Source organism: Diceros bicornis, chromosome 5 (genome assembly GCF_020826845.1).
Source record: "Diceros bicornis minor isolate mBicDic1 chromosome 5, mDicBic1.mat.cur, whole genome shotgun sequence".
In the NCBI taxonomy this organism is placed as follows: domain Eukaryota; kingdom Metazoa; phylum Chordata; class Mammalia; order Perissodactyla; family Rhinocerotidae; genus Diceros; species Diceros bicornis.
The window spans coordinates 82,668,377-82,694,567 of NC_080744.1; the positions used below are offsets into that span (position 1 = coordinate 82,668,377).

The 26,191-nt window shown below is 45.8% G+C and overlaps 1 protein-coding gene across 1 annotated transcript in view; it reads left to right on the forward strand.

Annotated features, from left to right (window-relative positions):
• The window catches only part of IGF1R (insulin like growth factor 1 receptor), a 291,231-nt gene that overhangs the window by 240,548 nt on the left and 24,492 nt on the right, over window positions 1–26,191 (forward strand). Inside the window, exons 6-17 of the mRNA XM_058542364.1 lie at window positions 1,505–1,719; window positions 3,729–3,855; window positions 5,596–5,834; window positions 8,205–8,372; window positions 8,593–8,797; window positions 13,761–14,044; window positions 15,462–15,598; window positions 16,072–16,231; window positions 19,917–20,019; window positions 20,594–20,664; window positions 24,650–24,879; window positions 25,193–25,303. Of these exons, the coding sequence (XP_058398347.1) occupies window positions 1,505–1,719; window positions 3,729–3,855; window positions 5,596–5,834; window positions 8,205–8,372; window positions 8,593–8,797; window positions 13,761–14,044; window positions 15,462–15,598; window positions 16,072–16,231; window positions 19,917–20,019; window positions 20,594–20,664; window positions 24,650–24,879; window positions 25,193–25,303 (2,050 nt within the window). The remainder of the gene's footprint in view (window positions 1–1,504; window positions 1,720–3,728; window positions 3,856–5,595; window positions 5,835–8,204; window positions 8,373–8,592; window positions 8,798–13,760; window positions 14,045–15,461; window positions 15,599–16,071; window positions 16,232–19,916; window positions 20,020–20,593; window positions 20,665–24,649; window positions 24,880–25,192; window positions 25,304–26,191) is intronic.

Genomic DNA, 26,191 nt, shown 5'->3' on the forward strand with positions numbered 1-26,191 from the left:
ACCATAACTTCTGCTTTGCTCTAAGTGAATGAGACTCAGGCTAAGGATTCCCCAGGCATGTAGGGGTCCTGGTATGAGTGTCAATGAAGAACCTCACCAGGCACAGAGAGGTGGCCAGTGGACACAGCCCCCAGGGGAGAGGAGGGCTTCAGGCTTCTGTTTTGTCCTGGCTACCCTGGCTCTGGAAAGAGGGCAGGGGATCCTTGCCTCTCCACTGTTTGTGTGTTGGATCCGTGAGTGGATCTTAGCTTAACTCAGGGTGCTATACCAATTCCTAGACTCAGTTTTGTGTAAAGTGCTCAAGTGAATCCCAGAAAAAAACTGAGGCTGAAGAGCAGGAGGGGAGAGGAAAGATTCGAGGTCCGTGGGAAGCAGACCTTTCAGCACAGAGGACTCAGGCGGGCAGCTGTGGCCCTATCTGCCTGGTTTCCCGAGGGACCTCTAGGGAAAGGTATAATGCAAGGATCTTTCTCCAGATCCGCAAGCCGTGGCTGTCTGCTCTCTGCCTCCCCGGGTATGAGTTTCTTTCCAGGTAGCCAGAGGTAGCTGCTGCCAATGTTGGCTGTCCCTTCATCTTTCCTTCAGTGGACAGCTGGGTCTGCTGCTTCTCTGTCCACCCGCTAGGGGCAGGACCCACGTCTGACTTTGTCAGCTTTGGACCTCCAGACCCTGGTTGGTGCTCAGCATCTGTTAGACCAGTGCTTCTCCAAGTGTGGTCCCAGTACCAGCATCATCAGCATCACCTGGGCACTGGTTAGAAATGTAGAGTCTCAGCCCACTCAGACCTGCTAATCAGAAACTCTGGGGATGGGGCCCAGTGCTCTGAAAACAAACTTTGTACACTGTGCACACTAAGCTTGTGTTGGACACTGATTCACTGTTGCCTGAATGGGTGGCCCAGGGGCACTGCCCATCAGGGGCTGTTTTTCCTCCCCCACCTTCTCCAGGGACCCAGGCTGGGGCTTTTCAGGGTGGGGTGAATCTGGAGGAGGGATTCACCACCACTGAATGTGTCTCCCTGTCCCGTTCTCCCTCCTGTTGCATCATATGCTGCTGACGGCTCGGATGGGATTTACCCCTAAGGATAATGGGCGACTTTCTACAGCAAATATGTAAGCTGTTCCGGTTGAGTAGCAGAGCATGTCTGTCCTCCCGTGGACTGATTTCAAGTACATTGTACATACTCTGCTCTGAGAGAAATAACCAGAGGCATTTCTAGGGGATGATTCGAGTAACATCCTCCACTGTGAGAAGCATTATTTATTGGTAATAGAGGTCATTAATTAGTGTCTTATCGATTTCAATATGTTATCCTTGAATCATGTTATTGCCGTTGTCAACAGTAACTAGCCGTTCTCAGATGCCTTTAATAACTAAACCTCTTATTGGCCAAGGCAGTGTATTCTGGAGCCACGCGGCAGAGAGGACCTGTGTGGGGTGGCCAGCAGTCTAGGGTGGATGATGGAAAGGGCAGAGGTGCTGATGCAAATTTCTGTGCTTCTAGGAATTACTCCTTCTACGTCCTCGACAACCAGAACTTGCAGCAGCTGTGGGACTGGGACCACCGCAACCTGACCATCAAAGCTGGCAAAATGTACTTTGCTTTCAATCCAAAATTGTGTGTCTCTGAAATTTACCGCATGGAGGAAGTGACAGGGACTAAAGGGCGCCAGAGCAAAGGGGACATCAACACCAGGAACAACGGAGAGAGAGCCTCCTGTGAGTGAACCCAAGGGTCCTGATAAAGCAACCCTCTGCCAGTCTAGAACAGTGGCTTCCGTGTGTGGCCCGCTCCTCGTGTCACTTGGTGGGACGCAAGGCCTCCTTAACCAATACTTTGCTGATACATGTATATCTTCAGAGTCAGTAGTGGGCAGATTCATGACAGATTCATGTTTGTAAATTTTTCTTAGCATCTATATACTGACTATTTATAAATAGGTTCTTACTCAGAATTTAAAGGAGTGCTGCTTACAGAATACAAAGAGTTAAATGTCTTTTTACGCACAAGCATACAGTCAAAGTATTTTTTAGGGAAGAGCTGGTCCCCCCAGCCCCGGGAGGAAGCCAGCTTGGCTCTCACTCTCCCACAGTGTGGCAGGGAGGCCTGAGGGCACGGGGGCTCAGCTACGAGCACAGCCCCCATGGCCACGGGTCCCTGTCCCTGGCTTGGCCTCCTCCTTGCTCCCACCACAACGCAAAAAAGATGGGGAGAGCCTGCCTCCCTGAATTGATATTGCTTTTTAGATTTAGAACAATATAATTATAACCTCGCACTGGTTATACGACTTTTTCTTTAAGGTCTTGTATCTGAGATATAACAGTGCATTTCTTGTCTAATCCTGTATATAAAACTGCTTTTAAAAATGTGGTTCTGTTTGGCTGGGTAGAGTTATAAAAGTGAATTGTCTCTCCATCATTGGCTTTTAATAAGGAAGAGTATTAGAAAAAAATACAGTAATTTATATGACCAAGGATGATTTGCACACACACACGTACATGCTGGGGGTGGAGAAGGACCTGTCAGATGATCACCATTTGACTTTGGTTTGTTTTGCTGGTGTCTGGCTTTGCCCAGTAGACGCTCACATTGCTGAGGAGGAGTTTTTAGAGGGAAGAAGCCTGACACAGAGCTGGAGAGCGTGTTCACAACCAGCACCTTCTCCCTTGTGGTACCTGCCACAGCCCCTGCTGTGCTCCCTGCTCAAACCATAGCAGAAGCGGATGTGTCAGAGCATTTTCAAAGCATTCTTCTCCTTCGAGTCAGCCAGGGTGACCTGTCAGATCATGAATACAGTAGCCATTTATTTTCCCTTGAAAACAAGTTTTCATGTTTTCCCTCTAAATAACACTTTAGCAGGAACTGCAACATTTCTCCGATCTCAGTCCAGCAAATTTTGCCCCACAGACTTCTAGTTTTTAACTACCTTTAGCCTCGCTGCTTCACCTGCCGCGTGTACTTTGGGATTCAGGTGAATACCAGGGAAAGGACAATTCGTAGGAGACCTTTGGTCTCTGTGAGGGGAGGCAGTCATCAGTTCTTCGCTGGTTCTCGTTGCAGTTTGAATCTGGTCGGAGGAGCAAGAGGGGAATCGGGGCAGCGTCCCTTCACCAGCAAAGGCTTACTCCCCTCAGAGCACAGAAGGCTTCACCACGTGGAATTGTTCTTGTTAGTGCTGATTCATTCCCCACTGTATGTCAGTGCTAGCTGTTCCTGTGTACTTCCAGTTTGATCCCAAGTTGAGACTAAGGAAAGCTCCCCTCTGTGGCAGCTTGGTCTCTTACCTGTCTTTGGTGGTTGCACAAGGGCAGGCAGGTATCCACAACTGCAGAACAGGTGCCATCATATCTAAGAAGATTCGGCCCAGTGTAAAGGTGTACTCTCACCTCCTGTGGTCTCCTCGGCAGCCCTCATCTTAGAGATGGGCAGAAAGGTAAAGTTACCTTCTTCAATTAAGCAGTCCTCTTTCAGGTTAGGAATCACTCACGGGTTCACGTCCAGTGCACCCAAGTGTGCTAAAACAAAGGAGCAAGCCCCTTGGAGCTCCACACAGTAAAATGTTTGAGTCCTTAGTAGAAATAAGAAAGCCACTGAGAAGTCCAGAGGGGGACTTAGTGTGCACAGCCAGCTTTGGAGAAGGGGAAAGTAGTACAGGACAGGTGACTTCTCTGACACGTGGAGGAAAAGGACGTTGATCTCTCACTCGTGATGTGCCTCTGTGCCCCAGGTGAGAGTGACGTCCTGCACTTCACCTCCACCACCACGTGGAAGAATCGCATCATCATCACCTGGCACCGGTACCGGCCCCCTGACTACAGGGACCTCATCAGCTTCACCGTCTACTACAAGGAGGCGTGAGTTTCTGTGCTTGGTGACGTTCTTCTGTTGGCAGGGCTGCGGGTGGGGAGGTCCCTGCTTCATCCTCATCACCTTCCCTGGCTGTCACGTGACATCCACCACTGCCAGTGCCAGCTACAAAGGGGAAAGTGTTAGCTTGAGGCCTTTCATTCTTCAGTAGGTAATTAGAGGCATTTAAATAAAATAAATCCTGGGGCTGGCCCGTGGCCGAGTGGTTCAAGTTCTACACGCTCCGCTTTGGCGGCCCGGATTCATGGGTTCAGATCCCAGGTGTGGACCTACTCCACTCATCAGCCATGTTGTGGAGGCATCCCACATACAAAGTCGAGGAGGATTGACACAGATGTTAGCTCAGGGCTAACCTTCCTCAAGCAAAAGTAAAATAAAAATTTAATTAATTAATTAAAGCTAAAGAGAAAAGATTGTTTTTTAGAGAACTAAGTCAGTCCAAACATTCATAAACTGGGATGGAGGATGTGGTTGAAATATCATTGGTGCTAACCCATACCACAGGAATACCCCACAGGATGCTCAGCTCCCCTTGAGGTGACCCCTGGACAGGTCTGTCATCTCAATCCTGTCCCTCTATCCACGGGCCCCTCCCAGGGTGTGGTCCCCTGCTGTGGGTCATGAGCCCTCCAAACAAGGAAGGAGAATGAAGAGACTGATCTTCATGTCTTGAACCTTTCACAATTTCTCCTCAAATCTACTGGGGGCTTTTCTGGAGCCTTCAGATGACGGTCGCCTGCCTAAGTATCCATGACTTACTCCTCCAGACGGCAGCTCTTCTTGGTCTCCCTCTTCCTTCCTCTGCCTCCTGTATCCAGGTGGTTCCCCCAGTCTACTTAGTCCCCCTCCTTACCCCGTAGGTCTCTTGGCCGGGGGCTTGGCTTCCCCAGAGCTGGAACCAGAGCCACCAATGGCAGCATCTGATACCCTTTCTCCTGCTGGAGCCGGGCCCTGGGAAGGGTCCTAGCAATGAAAACTGCGGGGCTCAGGATTATTAGGCATTCAGTGTTCCTATATATGGGGGTCACTCATGGTCTTCCATTGCGATGACAGGGAGGGGTATGTTAATGTCTGTTTCAGAAGCCAGTGGCCAGTGGCTGTCCAGCCCTTTCATCTGACAGATGTAGAATCCCTGACCAACCACGTATCTGTGCAAAGTACTCTCTTCTCTTTGATAGTCCTGCATTGCCATTTGGCTTTGTCGCTGGTCATTTCACCAAGGAGTTGATGCTAGTTTCTGAGACAATCTGGAAACCTAATATTTGAAGATACTTAAGCGATAGAATTGTTTGTGAGCAAATTAGATTTTGGAAGCTATATTTTAGAAGTTGTTTTTCTGTAACAAAGACATTTTTCTCCAAAAGTTATTCTTTATCCATAGCTGATGTTTACATTAAATGACTGCGCTTGTTTTTTCTTAATGGTGAAAAAAATTCCACAATCAGAAGAGAGAAAAATAGAGTTTGCATATATTCTTAAGGAACAGTGTTTTCAATCCCGGTAACTATAGAATTTACTCTTTCTGAGGCAGAGTATTCAATTCTATAGTGCATAACTGTGGTCCAGTTGCTTAATTTTATTCTTCTATAAAAATCTAATTGATCATTTGTTTTATTTAGAATTCCCATTATAGAAAGTTTGATGTGCTAGGCCCCTGGGGAAGGTTTCTGAGAGCTTTGATGTCAAAGCCCTAAAACATGCTCTGAGCTTTATCGATTGTCTTTTAGACCCTTTAAAAACGTCACGGAGTACGATGGACAGGATGCCTGTGGCTCCAACAGCTGGAACATGGTGGATGTGGACCTCCCTCCCAACAAGGACGTCGAGCCTGGCATTTTGCTGCACGGGCTGAAGCCCTGGACGCAGTACGCCGTTTACGTCAAGGCCGTGACCCTCACCATGGTGGAGAACGACCACATTCGTGGGGCCAAGAGTGAAATCTTGTATATTCGCACCAATGCTTCAGGTATCCATGTACCACCCCTGCCGTCCCATACTTCTTCATGAGCTGACTGTTTTTACTTATTACAAGATGTAGTCATAGGGTTAACAATGAATGTGCCTATTGTCTCTGTCTGTCCTGGGCCAGTCTGTCTTTTATATGTCCTTTTTGTCAGTATATAATACCATATCATATTCTTTTTCCCACTCTTGATACCCTAGGCTCTTCCGGGCCATTTTCTGGACTTGGTACCATCTTCCATTGTCTGTCTGCCCTGGGCTGATGAGCCCAGGTCCTCCAGGGTGCTGGGTTGGTTTTGTTGGAAGGCCCAGCCAGCATACAGCCCTGTAAGGGTGCCCTTCTTATTTATTTTGATAGTTGAACCTCTCTTAACTAAAAACATGCTGATTGGTGTTCCAGTTACCTCACTTGGCTCATTGATTTTCCATCTTCCTTCTGTAGCAGCTGGGGTTTGAAAGAGGTCGATAAAAGTTGGAAGACGTCAGGCATAGTATGTTGTGGATGTTCAAAGTATTCACTGATGAAAGTGTTCCTCCTTCTCCTCTGTCTTCATTTTCTAAACCACCTCATTTCTCAACTCCAGAATCAGGAACTAATGAAAGGAAACATTGTGTATATTTTCCAAGTATATAAAAACCAGTTTAGAAGTAGGAAAATACACATCATTTTTAAATACACTGATAAACATTCTTTGATGATAGCTGTTGTTAGAATTGGTAGGCTGTTTTAAAATGCCTATAAGCTAGCACAAAATAGGTTTAAATGGCAGAGAGGGTGAGGAAAAGATGTTGGTGGGGAAAACCTTTAGCTCATGTACTCCTGCTTCCGCCTCCCCTCCCCCACCCCAGCTCGATGATCCTGTGAGTGGCCACAATCATGTCACTGACCGTAAAGTGTTTATAGAAATAAATCGGGCACAGGCTTCTGATCCCAGGTGTGGGGTGGTGTAGCAGAGGCTCAAAGGCAACAAAATAAGTTGTTCTTCCTAAAATTTGGAAGTAACCCTTCCCAGCAATTTATTGTAGCCGGTTCAGGAAGAATAAGAATCGTTCCCTATTATGACAAATTCTCACGAAACCTATTTCCTTCCCCAAAGGTGGAAAATGAAGCATTGTACAAACTGAGTCAGTATACTACAGTTAAGTCCCTGTCCTTACAAGTGGTGGGGACAGAGGATAACTTAGTCTTTTGCCTCCGCTTTTTCTTGACACTCACCATTGAAACATCCAGGGGTAAGCTGTTTGTTTCTGGAACACTTATTTTTGGAAACCTGAAAGTGGCCAAGCATCCAGTGGTTATGTTTCCCCTGAAAAAGCTAGCATTAGTTATAACTTTTCCCCAAAGCATCATTCCTTACAGATGTTCTTAACTTTGTACATAATATTATGTACCTTAAAGTACCCTTAACTTGTTTGCCCCTTTGAAATTTTAAAAGCAGCTTGGATGACCATGTTGCTTAAGTGACATACAGTGGAGGTGTCTCTTGCACTGTGGAAAACCCACCGAAATTGGTGTTTTCTTGTGAACCCCATGAGAGTAAGATTTCAGTGGTCCTGGGATGCATTTGCCCTTTATGTACAAATCAGCTCTGGATTTGGGTTCATGGCCGGGGGGTGGGGGCGGCTGGCGCAGTGGCAGGCAGTAGTAAGTAAAGCTTGACCAGATGATTATGCTTTGCCTGTAAATCAGTATTCTCTTGCTGGTAACAGACTCCATTGCTTGAAGTCAGGGCTTTATGTGTGTTTGAGTTTTTAGACTGCTTTTCATAGTTGTGTCTCAGTCATTCCATTAAAGCATGATTGTAGAATTTTAGACTTCGAGGCCTTTCACATCACCTTTTCCTCCAAGCTCTCGTACACACACGTGCACATGCGCACACACATGCACACACACTCCAGCCCCTTTTTTACTTTCTCCTTTCATTTTGGTTTCTTGCCATTCTTATCAGAGATTCAAAATCTCAGGTGAAATGCAAGTCAGTCAATTTTATCACTTGCTAAAGCTTCTGGAGTTAAATGTTTTGGAGAATGGCAGCTGTAATAAATGAGAAAAATCCGGTGTTTGAATTGCCTGTAGATTTTAAGTCATCCATTCTAACCCTCATGCGCCCCCACAACCTTTTTCCATTTGCAGCTCAGTAATGTTTGTTTTCACAGAGATTACCTGAGAATAGATATTATAAAGGGAAACGTTGGCATTTAAATTAATACTGTTGCAAAACAAGGCTCAGTTTTCATTTTGCGCTTCAGTGTTCACTGCCGTTTTCTTATCCAGGTCAGACTTTCGGCTGCTTGTTGGTTCGCTTTGAGGACCTGACAGCCTGGGTCTTGGGTTCATTCCCTTTTCTGAACTGTCCTTCATTTCCTTTTCCAGTTCCTTCCATCCCGCTGGATGTTCTTTCAGCATCCAACTCTTCTTCTCAGCTCATCGTGAAGTGGAACCCGCCCTCTCTGCCCAACGGCAACCTGAGTTACTACATTGTGAGATGGCAGCGACAGCCTCAGGACAGCTACCTTTACCGGCACAATTACTGCTCCAAAGGTAAGGATGGAATGTGGGGAGACCTGTAACCGTGAACCCCTATCATCTGAACATATCCAAGCCCTGACATTACACGTATCAGCTAGCAGTGTAAGCCCTTGGAAACTGGCCACGTTCTTGATTAAAGGTGCTGACGGCTATTATTTTATTCTTTTCCCTCAGAGGCATGTATAACTTGGCTTTCATTTCCACTCTCATCGGGCTTCTGTTTTCTGAGCAGACAAAATCCCCATCAGGAAGTATGCCGATGGCACCATTGACGTTGAAGAGGTGACAGAGAATCCCAAGACCGAAGTGTGTGGTGGAGAGAAAGGACCTTGCTGCGCTTGCCCCAAAACTGAAGCTGAGAAGCAGGCAGAGAAGGAGGAGGCCGAGTACCGCAAAGTCTTCGAGAATTTCCTGCACAACTCCATCTTTGTGCCCAGGTACCAGCGTCATTTGAAAATGTCTCCAGTCTGGTGCTCCTCTGGCGGGTTCTGGTGCTTTCTCTCCACCCCAGTAGTTTGTAGGTCAACACCCTTGGGGCAAGACTCAGTAGCCATCAAGGAGGGAACAACAACATAGGATATCAATTTGGTTGAGTGGGGTTCCTGTGGAAGGCGGTTTGCCCTAAAGGGAAGGGAGCTCGGGGCACATGCTGCTGGGGGCCGCCAGCTTGACAGGTGCGGCTGCCTCTCAGCCACATAGCCTCCTGCAGAGGGTGGGCTCTCCACTGTAGGAATGGGGAAGTGAGGCTCAGAGAGCTGAAACCACCTGGCCTTGCTCATGGAGACCAGTGGGCGGAAGAGCCGGGATTTGAGCCCTTCTCTGCCGCTCCCACCTCTCCCTGCTGCCTCTCTCACCTGGCCGAGGAGGACTGAAGCAAGAGGGAGAAAATCAGTTGGTTTTGAAAGGGGCCCAACTTCAAAACAGAACCAAGTGCCACCAGCATCCTTGACAAGCAGCTTTGGGAAGCAGTACAGAAGACAGCCTTTCAGAGTAAAGCAGCCCCTGCTCCAGTCTCAGTTTCTGCCAAGTGGAGGAAAGTAAACGTTTGAAGCAGCACTATTCACGATAGCCAAAACCTGAGAACAACCCCAGTGTCTATCAGTAGATGATGGATAGACAAAATGTGGTATATCCATGCCATAGAATATTATTCAGCCATAAAAAGGAATGAGATTCTGCAGCATGGGCTACAACATGGATGAACCTTGAAAATGTTATGCTAAGTGAAAAAAACCAGATGCAAAAGGACAAATATTATATGTTTCCACATATATGAAATATCTAGAATAGGCAAATTGATAGCAATAGAAAGTAGATTAGAGGTTACCAGGGGCTGGGGGGAGGGGAAAATGGGGAATTATTCCTTAAGGGTTATAGCACTTCTGTTTAGGGTGATGAAAAATTTTGGAAATGTTGGTGATGGTTGCACAACATTATGAATGTAATCAATGACACTGAATTGTACACTTAAAAATGGTTAAAATGCCAAAATTTTGTTACATATTTTTTCATTTAAAATTTTTATTTTATCACAATAAAAAATAGTAAAAAAATAAAAAATAACTAGAGGAAAGTTCAGCAGGGTAGCCCATTGTGCAATGTCTGGGAGGGGGGCGGAGAGGGAAGTGGCGTGGGTATCCATGGCTCCCTTTTCTTCCTGAAAGATTATAGTGTAGAATTTAGAAACAACCTCGTGCCTGCAATCTGGGCAGAGTAGTTAGATTCAGACCAGTGTTGTACCTACAAGCCGCTGGTTCCCCAGTCCCCACAGTGCCCCAGCCACCGGCCAGCTCCAGGCGTGTTCTCACTCTTTTTCCTGCTCCTCGACCTTGGGAGGCGCCAGCAGCCTGTAGCTTCTGTTTATTCCATAGTCACTTTGCCCTTAAAGTCTTTCTTAGGTTGTAAAAACAAATGGTTGTTAAAGTGATTTTTTTTTCCTATCAAGTGACCTTCCTAATGTTTGTGTAATAATCAAAGATAGCCATCTTACTTTGAAAAATCATCAAAATGGGATATACAGACCTTTTAGAGTTGGAAGCACTATTTCCTTTTCAGATTGACCCTCTTCATTGCTTAGTGGCTCTCTGCTCCTTCTCTCCTCTCCAGTAGTTAAAACCACTGAACCAGGAGGCCATGAGAGCCCACTGTGGGTCCTCTCTGGCCTGCCCCACTGGTGATGTCTCCTGTTTGCTGGTAGACTATAGGGATGCAGTACAAGTGTTAGTCCAGATATTCTGTATATCGTGTGTGGTTTCGAGAATCAGAAAGTTTGAGACCAAAAAGAGCTCAAAGATATTTAAAAACTAGAACTCAAGTTTAGTGACTTCTCCAACATCCTAATTAATTAATGATCTATTTGGGTCTTGGCACTTCCTTCCCATACACCAAGGCTCTTTCCCTTCATGGCGTTGCTTCTCAGCACGGTCCACTTTCCCCATGCCAGCAGAAGCTCAGCTAGTGTTACTTCCTGTGGACACAGAGGAGGATGAATTTAGAGCATCCCAAACAGGCTGGGCAGGAGCTGTCTATTTATTCTCCGTCAAAGGCTGTTGGTTACGTTGCTGTCTTGTCCCACCCACCTGCCAGAGGTTCAGATTGTGAGTCCACGCTCTGGAAAGGCCCCTAGCTTTCCAGTTTGTGGTTATAAGGCAGTACCTTTTTTTCTCGTGAGATGTGAAGTACAAGATCAAGCTATGTGAAGATAGAGCTGTGGTTGACATAGATATTATTGATGCATTGTGTTCATGTTGTTGAGTTCAAAATTAGTTTCCTCTATGCGAAATTCCCCCTGATGAATGAGTGCATCCACCCCTGCAGTCGTGATGTTCTTTCTCCTAAGACAAGTCCGCCTTGGTAGTCTTTCTTTCATAGGATGGATATAAATACTATATTTTGCCCATAGTGAGGGGCCACAGTTTATAAGAACTTCATGGTTTTTTGCATGTCTCCTACTGAGGCATAAATCTGATGGCCACACGATTTCCAATAAAATTCAGGTAAAAGGAGTATCCGGGGGACAGAATGACTGAATCATAAAGGATTTTATGATTTACTTTTACAGCTAAATTATCCAAAGATGGTTTTTATTTCTTTCAATTCATTCTAAGAACAATTTATTTGGGGGCTAAAACCAGTCAAGTCGGATTTAGTATGTTATACATTGTCCAACATGTTTATATGTTTTGAAGTAGGATGGAAGCTAGTTTGTAGGTTGCTTTCTGGAGTCAATACTTGGTGGTGAGTGCCTTTCATTGACCACTGCCTTTATTTTTTAAATCACATACTTTGGGTTAAGTAACTGAAACATCGACAGATGTTGAAGAGTAGGAGGTTTTCCCATGGGAGTAGGTTGTGTCATGGGGTGGGAGTGGGGAAAGCTGGTGATAATATTTGCCGTTGGTCGCACCATTTGGAAATGTGGCTATTTATAAAGAATCATGGACAGACCATTCTACTTGCCCCGTAACTTCCTGACGGTGTCCTGTGTGGCCTCCCTCCTTCCAGTCCCTGACTTGGTGTCAATAGTAACAGCTCTGCAGTCTCCAAAAGTGTGGTGTTTATAAATATATAAGCTATTAAGTGTACTTAGTGGTGTAATCCCAAGTAAGTGGGAGTGGGCTGTGGGAGGGGTTGTAACAGTATTATTTTGCAGTGGGTTAAACCCAAGAAACTTATTTATAGACACAAGTAGATGTTGTGTTGGTTTTGTGTGTTGTGTTGGTTTTGAAGAGAAGGAAGGAAATTAATTCTGGTAGGTGTCAAAAAAAGTCTCCCTAGCAATAAATGTGGTTTCTTGTGTCCTTCCCTTCCAGAAAGGTTGGTTGGTTTGCAGGGTATGAGGATGGGGAATTATCAGCCTCATTTCCTAACCCTTCTTCTCCCAATGTTGTGGAAGCAAATGCAGTGGGACCATTAGTACACACCCTAACCCCGTGGTTCTCTGCCTGGTGGAATGAGCATATCGGTGTTGAATGGTCCATGTTTTTGTCAGGGCCCAGTGTGTCACTGCACAAAGGTGGTAACGGTGTTTTCTACAGGGGAATCCATGGGCCGGGCAGACTGGGGAGCCAGAGGCTCTTCCCCAAGCCCCCTGCTTTTGCCTTCTAGGTTTTTCACTTCTGGATGAGTAAGGACCAGCAGGGATCCTGCTGAGTGTCCGCTGAACCACAAATGGCTTCCTGGGTGTCCTGACCCCCTGTGGGAATCTCTCCTCTCCCCCCTACGTGAGAAGTGAAAAGTGTTCCATTTTCTGGGCTTTCTCATTTCCTCAGTGTCTTACTTTTGTTTCCCAGATGAGGTTTGTTCTGTTTGCTGTCTGCCCTTTGCCCATTCATAGAATGAGTGATGCAGGCTGATGGCCTCAGTGTGGAACGGACAGTGCCCTGGTCCTGCCGTTTTCTGTGGCTCACCTGAGGGTGCCTGTTTCTTTGTCTGGATGCTTATTATCATTTTCTGTTTTGTTGGTTTCTGTAAATGCTAGCAGCCTGTTTTTAAGGTCTCTGGGGGAGCCAAAAAGCCCTTTTTCCATAACCCAGGAAGCAGCCTCCGGAAGGGTCCCCCCCTCCAGCTTCTTGGACCAGCTCATCTGCCCTCTGGGTATGGACATTCTCCCCCCAGTGACTTTCTGCATTCTCTTGCTGTCCTGTTTTGTAGCTGTTGTTCCAAGCCGTACTCAAATCCATGACAGTGACTCTGCCCTTACCTTGTGTAGGGTTTCGGGGAGGCCGCAGGTGGTCACTGCTGAGTGGGAGGCGAGGCCAGGCTGGAGAAGACTCCTGGAGTGTGAAAAATACAGATGCTAGGGCCTCGGAGGAGGAGGGGGTCAGCAGGAACCCCAGAGGGAAGGGTCTGGGGGTCCAAGCAAGTGCTCAATTACTGGCATCTTTCTTTTTTTTCCCACAGTCAGAGGGGATCAAAGAAGCCACCATCACAGGCCTTTGAGCCCCCTCTGCCCCGTCTCTCTGGGGCCTGCACCACAAACCTCACCTCTCACCTCGCCCCTAATCAATCTTAGTATGGCCATTAGCTTGGTCACCTTTAATGCTTGACCATAAGGTCTGTGGACTGGACGGCACCAACATTGTGATGAAACAGCCAGGATGCTGCCGAGGCAAGGGTGGCCGAGGCGTGCGTTTACTCCTCGGTATAATCGAGTAACGGCTCTGGGAGCCAGGGGGCAGTTTGTGTGCCGATTCTGAGGTTCACAGAGTGGAGTAAGCAAAATAAATAATGAAGAAGGAAATCCCTGTCTTATTGGTTAGTTCTTATCCAATGGGGTTGAATAGCTCCTTTTATTCCACAGTTAAGATTTTTCTTTTCTTTCTGTTACTCTAACCTAAGTCATAGAAAAGACAAAAGAGGCAGACGCCCTTATAAGCCAAGTTTCTCTCTTCCTTGCAGACCTGAAAGGAAGCGGAGAGATGTCATGCAAGTTGCCAATACCACCATGTCCAGCCGAAGCAGGAACACCACTGTGGCAGACACCTACAATGTCACAGACCCAGAAGAGCTGGAGACAGAATACCCTTTCTTTGAGAGCAGAGTGGACAACAAGGAGAGGACTGTCATTTCTAACCTCCGGCCTTTCACTTTGTATCGCATTGACATCCATAGCTGTAACCATGAGGCTGAGAAGCTGGGCTGCAGTGCCTCCAACTTCGTCTTTGCAAGAACCATGCCTGCAGGTATGGTGTGATCCAGCTAGCCCCACTCCCAACTGACTCACAGCCTAATGAAGAGATTGTGTTTTATGGACATGGAGTCTGACATCCAGGGCAGTGACCCTTAGCTTCAGTCCTTCTTATTAAAGAATGAGTGGTCATTTGTAGGCAGCATGGTAGACCAGCAGCTCAGGGAATGGAGTCCATTCATAGTGACATCACCCCCATCCCAGTATCTCCATACAAACTATTCAAGAGCAGAGAGCATGCTTCATGGTCAACTCTCCTCCTTCTACCTGGTTCACATGGTGCATTGCCACAGCCCTTTTTCCCCATTTGTGCACAGGTAAATTTGCCTAGTCCCTTCTGAGTTCTCACAAATTCAGTGAAATCCCTAGTTAGCTGCCTTGAATCAGAGTGACCATCACTCCTCAAGGTCAACTCCTGGAGTAGCCTTTGGTCCTGCTTGTTTGGTCTTCACCCTCCCTTTGTAAGTTAGAAGCCACCTGTCGCTCAGACAGCCATCCGTCCGTCCGTCCATCCATCCATCCATCCATCCATCCATCCATCCATCTTTAAGGATGGGTTAACTGCCCAGTTCTCTTTCCAGCCAGAGGCGGCAGGTGGTAGAAAAGCATGGAAGTGACTGGAGTCTGGGAGAGGGGCCTCATGGGGCCAGTTCTGGCACTGACATGCAGAGTATCTCGGGGCAGCTGTCAGCCTCCCCGGCCTCAGTTTCCTCACTCTCCCAGGAGAGACATAGACCAGCTGATTTCTCAGAGCCTTTCCAAGCTGTACCTTGCAGTGGCTTTTGCTCACCACTTGGCTTACTGCTTTAAGAGGCACAAGCAAGAGAGGGAGCCCCAGCCTCACCTAGCAGCTGGAGGAGTAGTTGATGACGGCAGCGAGAGCTCGCTCTCAGCATCAGCTTCCTCACAGCTGGGGCCTGTGGACCATCCTTCACGCCTGTGTAAAAATTTACTTGCCATGTGCAGATGCAGACTGCGAAGGATCTGTGTCATGGCCTGGAGGCTCGATGCTGCTGCTTCTGCGCACTCAGCACCTCTTCCATGCTGCTTGAGTTTGATGGCATCACGTAGTTTCTTTTTTCAAGTGGTAGAAGCTGAATACCAGAAATAAGTTACTTAAGTTGCCAAGATTTTCCTATTGTACTTGACAGCAAGCTTTTTTGTTGCAGGTTTGGGGGGCACGGGGCATGGGGAAGGGAGGGTATTGTGGCGTCTTGAGACTTACAGGCCATTAGATTGCTCTGATTCCAAAAGCTCTGCTGTGTGTGAGCAGCCAGCTTATGAGGAGTTGTGTGGTCCCCTCAATCCTGCATGCGTGGGTTGGGGGAGGGTGTTCTTAGGTTACCTCAGTGTTTATATCCCTCCCTGGGGACTCAAATCCAACTTTACCGCTTGTTTCAATTGTTGCACAGAAGGAGCAGATGACATTCCTGGGCCAGTGACCTGGGAGCCGAGGCCTGAAAACTCCATCTTTTTAAAGTGGCCAGAACCTGAGAATCCCAATGGATTGATTCTAATGTATGAAATAAAATATGGATCACAAATTGAGGTAAGACGGGGGGAATGGTCGATGTCTGGGTGCGTTTCCATGACAGTTGAAAGCGTATGTTACAGTACAACACAAGTCACCTCCTGGTTAGTTCACGACTAACAATCAAATAAGGTGGTAAGTCAGCGAGGATGTAGGTCTTTCTACCAGCTCCACGCTCTTGGAGGAGTACTTGGAATATGTGAGGAGCTGCGCTTGTTCTCACCCTCAGGAAACTATTTCATTGCAGGAAATGATCTTTCAGCATAGACTAGATTTGTCTTAATAACTCGTAATCTTTCTGGAGCCCTTTTGGCCCAAAAACCTGTTTGGTCAAGACTTGGGTGTGCTTCAAGTTCTTGGAGGACTGCTGTTTAAGACTTGGTTTCTTCCCTTTTATTGTAAATCAGGATCACCGTTAGGTGGGTGACACAGGAGTCACCCATTTCTCCTGTGTTTGTGGGAAACTGACACATATGTTTTATGTCCCCCAGGACCAGCGGGAATGTGTGTCCAGACAGGAGTACAGGAAGTATGGAGGGGCCAAGCTTAACCGGCTCAACCCCGGGAACTATACAGCCCGGATCCAGGCCACCTCTCTCTCTGGAAATGGGTCGTGGACTGATCCTGTGTTCTTCTACGTCCCAGCCAAAAGTAAGACTTGTGAGGGAGTAGCTGGGAAAACTGAAAGCAGGTTGGGCCAGGATTGGGGAAGCCTGGGTCATCGTGGCTCTCTGATTTTCTGATTTGTGTTGGAACAGAGTTAGCCAGCTTTCGGAAGGGTCACACTTCTGCCAGCGTCTGGTCTGGGAGCTTGGGCTGGACAATTGCTCTGCTTGGCGTCCCTGCCTCATCTGATGGGCAGGGAGAGGGTCCAAGCCCCTCTTTTGAGGAGGTGGCAAGAGACCTTTGCTTTCAACTTGGTTTATGTCCAAAGCATTTTACAAAGCGCTGAATTGACCATTCCACCTCCTGCCTCATCAGGGATGCTGGTTAGCGCTCAGATTCAGGACTTAGAATCCTAAGGGGTGACAGGAAACTGGGGGCCATCTGGTCCAGCCTGCTCCAGGGCAGAAGTCTCCATGACAGCATCTCAGGCTGAGGCATTGTCTCCTTCACTGCCCATTGGTAAGATACAGATGCACTTTTAAAGCACCAACATGCATTGAAAGCACACAGTGCTCACTGTTTCGTGCAGAGACTGGGCTGTGTTGTGAGTGAGTTTTTGCTCAAACCATCAACAAGATGGTATTCTTAGAAGGCCCTTCTATGAGAGAATTTCAGATTTTAAAATTGAATTTTGTAAAAGGTATAATCACAACAAGGACCCTATACTTGCTTGGCCCAGAAAATTCAGTATTGTATTTGGTGACATAAATATTCCTTATTATTTCCATATTGAGTTTTTACTATTTCTTATTAGAAGCCCAATTTTTTTAGATTATTTCATGTTCAGATGATGGGATCAAATTTGGCAAAACCCTGTTCCTTACTGCTCCCACAAGAGAGAACAGCCCTACCTTGCTCAGTGGTGCTACTTTTGGGTCTAGTGGACAGTTCCCACTGCCCTGGTCCCTCCTGGTGTCCACATCCTTGCTGCCCTGATGTGGAGTCTGAGTTTTTAAATTCAGGATTCAACCAATCCAGGAGTCCACCTGGTTAGTGCCTAATAGTCAAAGATGTGCAGGTTATTTGAAAATCCTTACAGTGACAGATATCAAAAGAAGGATAGGGGTGAATAGAGTTGCAGACCTTGAGGCTGCATTTTATAGGCCTGGCACTGTGCCTGGGTCAGGTTTTAGGAGTAAACAGATGCTTAGGCAGATAACTCCGTCAACTAAAATAGTCTGAATTCTCCATGTGGTCCACTTAAACTACTCTTACTGGTTAGCCTGTGCCACCCATTCCTGTGCTAGACCCTTCACAGTATTTCTAGAGCCCTCTCCAGAGTAGTGGCTTGCTTTCTCTCCTCTTCTCTCTACATCTGTCTGTTAGGAGCAGAGCCTAGGTTTGGAGGTCTGGTATCAGGCTGTGGTCTTTGAAACAGCAGCCTTGGCTTCTGGGGTTCAGTGAACTTGGCTTGTCTTCAGAGACAACATGTTCCTCTCTGCCATTGCTCCCCTGTTTTTAACTGTGTGGATGCCAATGGAAAACCGAAGAGCCCCTCTGATGGAATCTCTCCAGCAGAAGTTGGCATATACCACCAGGACATTAAATCTACTTGCTTGCTTTGCTGTCGGGAAGTTTTTCCTTCTGGTAGACAAGATTCTCCTGCTGCAGTAGAGTCTCATTTCCTCTTATTTAATCCTCAGAGGAGATGGAAGCTTTGGAAGCTTTCTGGTGACTGCTCTCCTTTTAGGAACCCTTCGTGTGCTTGAATACTATTAAATTACTCTTCAGACTTTTCTTCTCCAGACTAAATAATCTCACGTCTTTTGGCCTTTTCTTGTGGCCCAGTCTCGTCGACCAATTTTCTAGCCATTTAATCATTTTGTTCTTCTCTGGATGTGTTCCTGTTTCTTCATGTCCCTGTTGAAATGTGAAACTCAGAAAGAACACAGTACAACCTGACCAGTAGTATAAGTGGTACAAATATAAGAAATAGTCCTCAGGGGGAGAAAAAGAAAACTCTGCCAGCTTCCCAAAGGCAAGGATAACTTGTGAGTATTTTCAAGAACTACAAAATGCAGCAAGTTGCATCCATTTTGAGAGCTACTTAATAAAAATATCTTTAAAAAAATTAAAATAGCTTTAATAGTCCTTGAAGAGTAATAATAATAATAGATTTTAGTGGCAAAAGAACCACTGATGGGTGACTTATAATAAATTTAACTTGGTCCCCAATGAGTTCCAACCTCATTTCTGCATAGACACATCTACTTGGTGTCCCGGTGTCCCATGGGCACCTCAAACTCCTTGTGCACAAAACCAAAATCACAGCTGCTACCCTCAAAAAATCTCTCTCCATCCTTTGTTCCTGAGCTCAGTCAGTGGCCCCATAATCTGTGCACCACCCAAGCCAGGAACATCACAGCCCTCCCTCACCTTTCTTTCTCTCTAGCCACCCATTTCTCATTCAAACCCAAGTCTCATAGATTCCGCAGCTTAAATATCTCTGGAATCCAGCCTCTTTTGCCACCACGACTGTCTCGGCTCAGAGCCTCCAGAGTGCTTGCTTCAGGGGAAAGTATGAGCTGTGGGTGCTGGAAGCCTGGGTTCCAGTCCCAGGGCCCTGGCTTACCAGCTGCCTCCTGACCCTGGGGAGGACAGTGCATCTCTGTGAGTCTTCGTGATTTGTAGGAAAGAAGCAGTGATTTCTTCGTGAGGTCTGAGCTGGGTAATGCAGAGTGTGTCCAGGTCCCTCCCACCCCCTGGCACTCTGCGAGACATGGCAGTGCCCCCTCCCCGCTGCCAGCCCCTTCCCGGCTGTTCTCTGGCACAGCCATCTCTCCATACACAGATCTGATCAGTTCACTGCAGGGTTTGAGAGCTCTCGCTGGCTCCTTTTAATCTGCAAAATAAAGTTCAAACTGCTTAGCTTGGACAAGGCCTCTTGGGAGCAGGCCCTGACTTCTCTCCAGTATTGTTTCCAACCATTCCTCTGCGCTTGGAAAACTTCCCCTGACTCCCTTTTCTCCTCTCTCTTCCTCTCTGCATCCTTGCGATATGTGCAGTCCACTTTTCTAGTTGTTATGCTACTTATGGACCTATTGATTTCCTGCGTCCAGCAGAATTTTCAAGGGTGTAGATCAGCATCCTGTGTCCAGCCTGGCGTCTGTCATATGAATGCTGGTGACAGTGATGAGCAGGTGCTGCAGTGAGCTCTGTGGTCTCAGACTTGTCACTAGACTCTAATGTTTGGGAAGAATTCAGAGCAACTTTGGCAAGGAGTGCCATCCAGTTATTTTTTGTTTTTTTAAATTGTCTGTTACCTGTCTTAAGACAGATAAAGGTCAGTACAGCTTGAGCACTATATATATAAGAATATGCATTTTATTTTAGTAAATGTATGCATTCCGTTAATATCATTAAACTGCATGTAAGGATTACTGAGCCCATCATTGGAACTGTTATTTCAGAATTCATTGTACTTTAAAAATAAAAATGAGTATACTCCTCAGTCTGCACTTACCGTTTTTCAAATAATTCAGTTTTTCTGCTGTTATTTCTGATACTGTTTACCTTCAGAATTCCTAGTTCGTGATAGGGCAGTAAAGGAATTTTCAGGGATTTTTTTTCATACTTCCAGCTTTCTCCATACTTCCATTTTTCATTAAAAAATGAAATGAGCAGCTTGTTCAGCTAGTGAAATTTTATCATTTCCCCCTTGTTTCTGCAGCGACGTATGAAAATTTCATCCATCTGATCATTGCTCTGCCCGTTGCCGTCCTGTTAATAGTAGGAGGGTTGGTTATAATGTTGTACGTCTTCCATAGAAAAAGGTGAGTGACTCAGTTTTGTGAGCAAGTGACCACGTTTTGTGGCTAAGTGATTTAATGATTTGAACCTGAGTTAAGGTAAACTTTTGGAGGATTTTGAGGAAATATTTTATGGATTGGAAAACGTGATTTTCCAATCAAAAGTTCTTCACAGGAAAAGAGAATATTTTCTAATGAGTCAACAACAACAAAAAGTTGTTTTTGGATGGTACGGCTCATCCCCTCACTGGTCGCTCCATCACAAAAGCTTATACAGAGCTTTTCCAAACATGATGTTTGAGCTCTCGATCAAATAAGTCTTTCAATTTCCAGTGAAGTAAAGAAACAAATGTTTTTTAAAAAGCTCTAATCTGAGGCCACTGAAGAAGCCAAAAGACAGGTTAGCAAATGTCTGCTGGCCTCCCAGCCTAAATGGGGAGCGTAGGTGAGAGCCATAGTGGCAGTAAGTTCCCCCACTGCCTTTCTCCTGATACTTAATGAAAACACAACAAACGAAACTGATGTAACGAACATATGGGTATATACGGAAGTGTGTGAAGATAGGATTTTTTAACCTACACTTTAACCTTTTTGACAGAAATAACAGCAGGCTGGGGAATGGAGTGCTGTATGCGTCTGTGAACCCAGAATACTTCAGTGCGGCCGATGGTAAGCTTCTGAGCTACATTCTTCAGGAGTGTTGCTGATTTAGGGGAAGAGGTTTGCATTACTTTGAGGTACGTTTTGCCTCAGATCTGTCTTCATTAACACTTTTTTTTTTTTTTTTGCTGAGGAGGATTCACCCTGAGCTAGCATCTGTTGCCAATCCTCCTGTTGTTTTTTTTTTTTGTCTTGAGGAAGATTAGCCCTGAGCTAACATCTATGCCAGTCTTCCTCTATTTTGTATGTGGGTGGCCGCCACAGCATGGCTGGTGAGTAGAGCAGGTCTACGCCTTCGCCTGAACCCGCGAACCCGGGCTGCCAAAGCAGAACACGTGGAACTTGAACCACTCGGCCACAGGGCCGGCCCAACACTTCTTTTTGTTAATCCAAGTTTTGAGCAGTTCACTGAATATGTCAAAAATTCTGGGACTGTATGGGATGCCCCAAGAAGAAACAGGCTTCAGAGATGAATGTGGCCAGCACAGTAATCAATTTATTTAATTGCTTGAAATTTTATGCTGGAATGAAAAAAGCTGTTTAATTGTTGACATCTAGTCAGAGGATATGCTGCAGCTGACAAAACAGCCCTTTTAAACTAGTTCAGCTTGAATTTCATATTGTTATTATTGTGTTTGATTACTTACAGCTTCTCTGCATTTTTTTATCTTGGGGTCCTCCTGACTTGGGCCATCTGATTGACACCATCATGGTCCAATGACATTCCCTTTGGTCACTAACTAACAAGGGCCATTAGTTAAATGGCTGAAAAAGTTGGGTTGTACTCAACAGTTGTTGTTGGTATTTTTTTTTTTTTCCTTTTTTGCTGTCTTTTCTTCCTAGTGTGCTTAAATCCTAACCTTTACAAGTAACTCAGAATGTGGCATTGGTCATCAGGTCCAACGATACTAGTACCATTACCTAGTACCACTTTGCAGGGGCTTTTACAAACACCGTCCAATTTGATCCCTCCATCTCTGTAAAGTGGATTTTCTGGTGTCCATCTATCTGTAGGTGAGGAAATGAGGTTCAGAGGAGGAACTTGCCCGGGTCACATAACTAGGCAGTCTAGAAGTCAGGACATCACAGTCCCTGGCATCTTGTTGACAGTGTGGCTCAGTCATCATGGAAAAGGACTGTCCTCGGGGCAGGCAGGGAAGCTGGCCCACAGGAGGAGCTGGACCAGATTTGTCAAATGAATAAATAAGTGCATGAAATTGGGTGGATGTGTTTAGAAAAAGTGTTTGCCTCTTTCTTGCTTCAGGAGAAGTGAAAGTAGATGTGCAGGAGATATGAAATAAAGAGTCGTGATTATCCTAATTGATTATCCTGATCAAATGAGAAAACATAAGAAAACACCTACACCTTGACAATTTAAGAGCACTACATAAATGTGTAGAGTTTTACTATGATTTCTTTAATAATTTCTAATTGTGTTCACAATAAAGCCAATCAAAATCAGCCTCCTCTGAATGGGAATCAAGTGCAGAATAAGGGCATAATTCCTGTTTATATAAAGGTCTCACAAAGTTGTATTTTTAATAGGCTAAATGCCTATTAAATATGTATACACACACACATCCCCCTATACCCCATGTATGTATGTATGTATATAAGGCATAGAGAACATTTTGGAAGGAAACACACCAAACTTAAAAGAGTAGTTACTTATGGAGAGGATCTTTTTCTTTAAAAAGAGCAAGAAGATTTTTGTGCATTGTTTGTATAAATAATAGCTTTAAAAAAAATTAAGTAAGGTAAGGAGTGATCACACACTTAATGGAATTTATAGGGGAAATGCAGGGCCACATCCCCTCTCTGTAAGGGTGGAATAAGACTATTCCAGAGAACCTGCTCTGCTTTGAAATAAAGCACAGAAGATTGGCATTCATAGCTTTGACTCTGAAGTGTCCAAGGAGTTTAGAGAGAGCATTAATACAATAATATCAGGCTCTAATGGTGATTTGAATTTAAATTTTGTGTCTTTCCAGAATGCTTTCATAATATGTCTTGATTCTTCCTTAAAAACACAACAAAAAACAAACTTATTGTCACTCAGGACAACAGGTAGGAACACTGTCACCTCATTTGAACTTATTTGGCTTTTTGGCGAGCACCTTCTAGCTAGTTTCCTCAAGGGGCGACAAAATGACATTGCAGTTCAAAAATGCTTAAAAAACTTCTTTGTCCAAAAGCTAATCTGCATGTCACCATTCTCCAGAGTACACTGAAAATCCCCTACAGGGAAGTGCTGATAACACTGTGCACATAAACTGCTGCTGGCTGCCAGGGCTTAGGACTGCAGGTTAAAGTCAGAGCTGTTGGGTTGAATTTAGAGAAAAGGATTGCGAGCATTGACTTCAAGGACCTCCCAAGGAATGAATGTGATTGGTTTTAACTCCTTGGTTTATGGTGTGCTACATAGTTAATGCTGATTAAAAGCAAGCCTGGATTTTCAGAGATAAATGGGTATAGACAGTGTCTCTGTATACCTTCTGAGAGGTATTGTGAAGTCTTATCTACTGGGTTGTCTTGCATACTTACCCTCCTAAGCAAGCGTCAGCCTCTTCTGCAGGGCTATAAACTGTCTAAGCCATATGGAGGGTAGACTTCCATTTGTGAAATTCCTAAACACATTTGTACTATGAAATACAAAAATGTGTATGAAAGAAAACTCTAGATTGATTAATATAGTACATATTGGACACTCCTCAGAGGTGTAAATTGGTAGTATCTCCTGGGCCTAATTTATAGACATGTTTTTTTAAGACATCGCTTGGGCCTTGGGGGTATTGGAATACAGTTGTCAGCCCACTGCTTCTCTCACATCCAGCCACAGGCCCAAGGTTAATTTCTGAAAGCATCAAAGCAAACACAGATGCCATGCCAGGTTCCCAGTCCTTCTGCATTTCTGAGCCAGGACCCCCTCCTTCCTACCAGTTAGTGTGCGGTGGAGTCTGACGGGGGTTCCCCTCTCAGGCAAGGTTGTAAGCACACAGCATTAGAAGGATATGATATTAATTGAAATTTCTTGTGGAGCTTACGGAACGGGTTGATTTTATTTTACTTTTCATTCTACCCATCGGAGTTGCGGGAGGGATCCTCTGATTTTTGTTTTCCTTTCTTTCTTACCTCCTTTCTCCCTTTCCCTCTCTCATTCTCCTTCCTTCCTGCCTAGAATTATTTGCTTATTTATTTTCTTAAATGAGACTGAATCTGACCAGAAGCATAGGCTGGAGAGGAAATCATATTTGGGCTCAGTTGTTACCATGCCCCACTTCCCACCCCTCACCCCAGTGGTGGGAGGGCACTGAGTTCACGGAGCTCAGGCCAAAGCCTGGGGAGACCCAGGCTGTCCCTCCATGCTGGTCACCACTGAATGCCCCTTGATGCCAGAGCTCAGTTGCTTCTGTGCCTCATTAGATGCCCCTGGGTCTTCTACGAAGCCAAGACACTTTGCCTAGACTAGGGCAGTGCTACCTGTGGAAATAAAAAGCCAGGCCCATGTGTAACCTTAAATTTTTCTAATAGCCACATAAAAAAAAAGTAAAAATAAACAGGTGAAATAAATGTTAATAATATATTTTATTTATCCCAAGTATTATCGATTTTAATATGTAATCAGTATAAAAATTATTGAAATATTTGCATTATTTTTTGTACTAAGTCTTTGACATCCAGTGTGAATTTTATACTTACAGTACATCTCAAATTGGACTACTTTCTGGTTCTTAAATGTTGTTAGTATCCTTGAATTATCTAGGAATCCTTGAAGATGTGAAATACCAGTATTTGACCACACAGTTGCCTTATTGACATCCATAGCATGTGGGAAATTTCAGAACAAGCCACGTCCCTGTCTCCTGATGTTCTCCTCCGTGCGCTTTAGAAAGTGGAGTCTTCTGTTCTTTGGCCCAGAGTTTCCCCCAAAAGCACGTTCTGTCACAGGGGCTCGTTGCCATACCTGCTTCAGTTCTGGTTTCCTCTTCCCTAGTATACGTCCCTGATGAGTGGGAGGTCGCTCGGGAGAAGATCACCATGAGCCGAGAGCTGGGGCAGGGCTCATTTGGGATGGTGTATGAAGGAGTCGCCAAAGGTGTGGTCAAAGATGAGCCTGAAACCAGGGTGGCCATTAAAACAGTGAACGAGGCTGCAAGCATGCGCGAAAGGATTGAATTTCTCAACGAGGCTTCAGTGATGAAGGAGTTCAATTGTCACCATGTGGTAAGAGAAAGCCCTGAAAAGCCAAAATCTGACACAGGAGAAGGTGTCAGTGACCACGCTTGTGGGTTTGGTGACTTGCCCCGTCTTCCATAGAGTTCCCCCATTGCCTTACTGTTGCCTGTAGAGACCTGTGCATGGGAAGGTTCTGGATGTGATGCAGACCCTGGCCAGTGGGGCCCCTGTGGCCTGCTCATCTGGGCTCTGCTGCTGGCCAGCAGGTCCCAGCACCACACTCACAGTCCTAGCGGTGGGGGGAGCAACAGTCGTGGGCAACGCTCACCCTCTGAGTCCTTCTCTCTGTCATTCCTCCCAGGTGCGGTTGCTGGGTGTGGTGTCCCAGGGCCAGCCGACGCTTGTCATCATGGAGTTGATGACACGTGGGGATCTCAAAAGTTACCTCAGGTCTCTGAGGCCAGAAATGGAGGTCAGTTTTGATTTTAACCAACTTAGCATGTTATCTGTTCTCTTTCCTTTAGAACCTTCCCCCAGAAGATGTTGTGTCTTCAAATCTGTTTACTTTTCAGCATTGAATGTTTCTTGCTGCGTGCTGGGTGACAGGTCTTTCATATGAAGGATTTCCCTGACAAGAGAGAGACCTTGCTGTTTTGTGAGAGGCACCTGCCATTCCTCAAATACCCTTTCACTTAAGCACCTCCGTTCTTTTGTTACTGCATCTCCTCCACCTCCAGTGACCTCCTCCACCGCAGTCTCTCCTTGATTTCCACCTACAGACCCCTGTCAGCGCTGCTTCCTCTCTGAACAGCCTTTCCTGCCCCTCACCCCCACCCCCGCCAGGAGTAACCATCTCCTCCGCTGACTTCTCTCCAGGCGCCGACTTACTCTTGTTTCATTCTCTGAGTGTATTCCCCATCCACCCCACTGTGTTCAGCTTTTCACCTCAGCACAGCCTATAGTTCAGGGCCATGTTTGTGGCAGATGATCTTTCAATACATGCTTGTCAGAGTGCAGTTTTAGGTTGAGTTGATTCTTGTGCCGGGGTGATTTCCCACCCAGCGCTGTGCACAAGACGTCCACTTGTTCACAAGCTCCGTCCCCACACACACGCCCTGCCCCCACACCGTCAGCCATCTGTGCCTTGAGAGGAGGAAGCTCGACTTCTCAAGCTCTGCATCCACGTTTCAGGCTGGATCCTGAGTCAGTGTCTTGCTTGTGCTTCTGAATGATAAGCGCCTCAGCTGTACCATCTCTGCTTTGTCTAGTAAAAAATATCGATTTGTGTTCCGAGCTTCCAATTCTAACCCTGCTGCAGTCCTGTGCAGTTTCTCATTAGTCACCACGGTGTCTCCCTTCT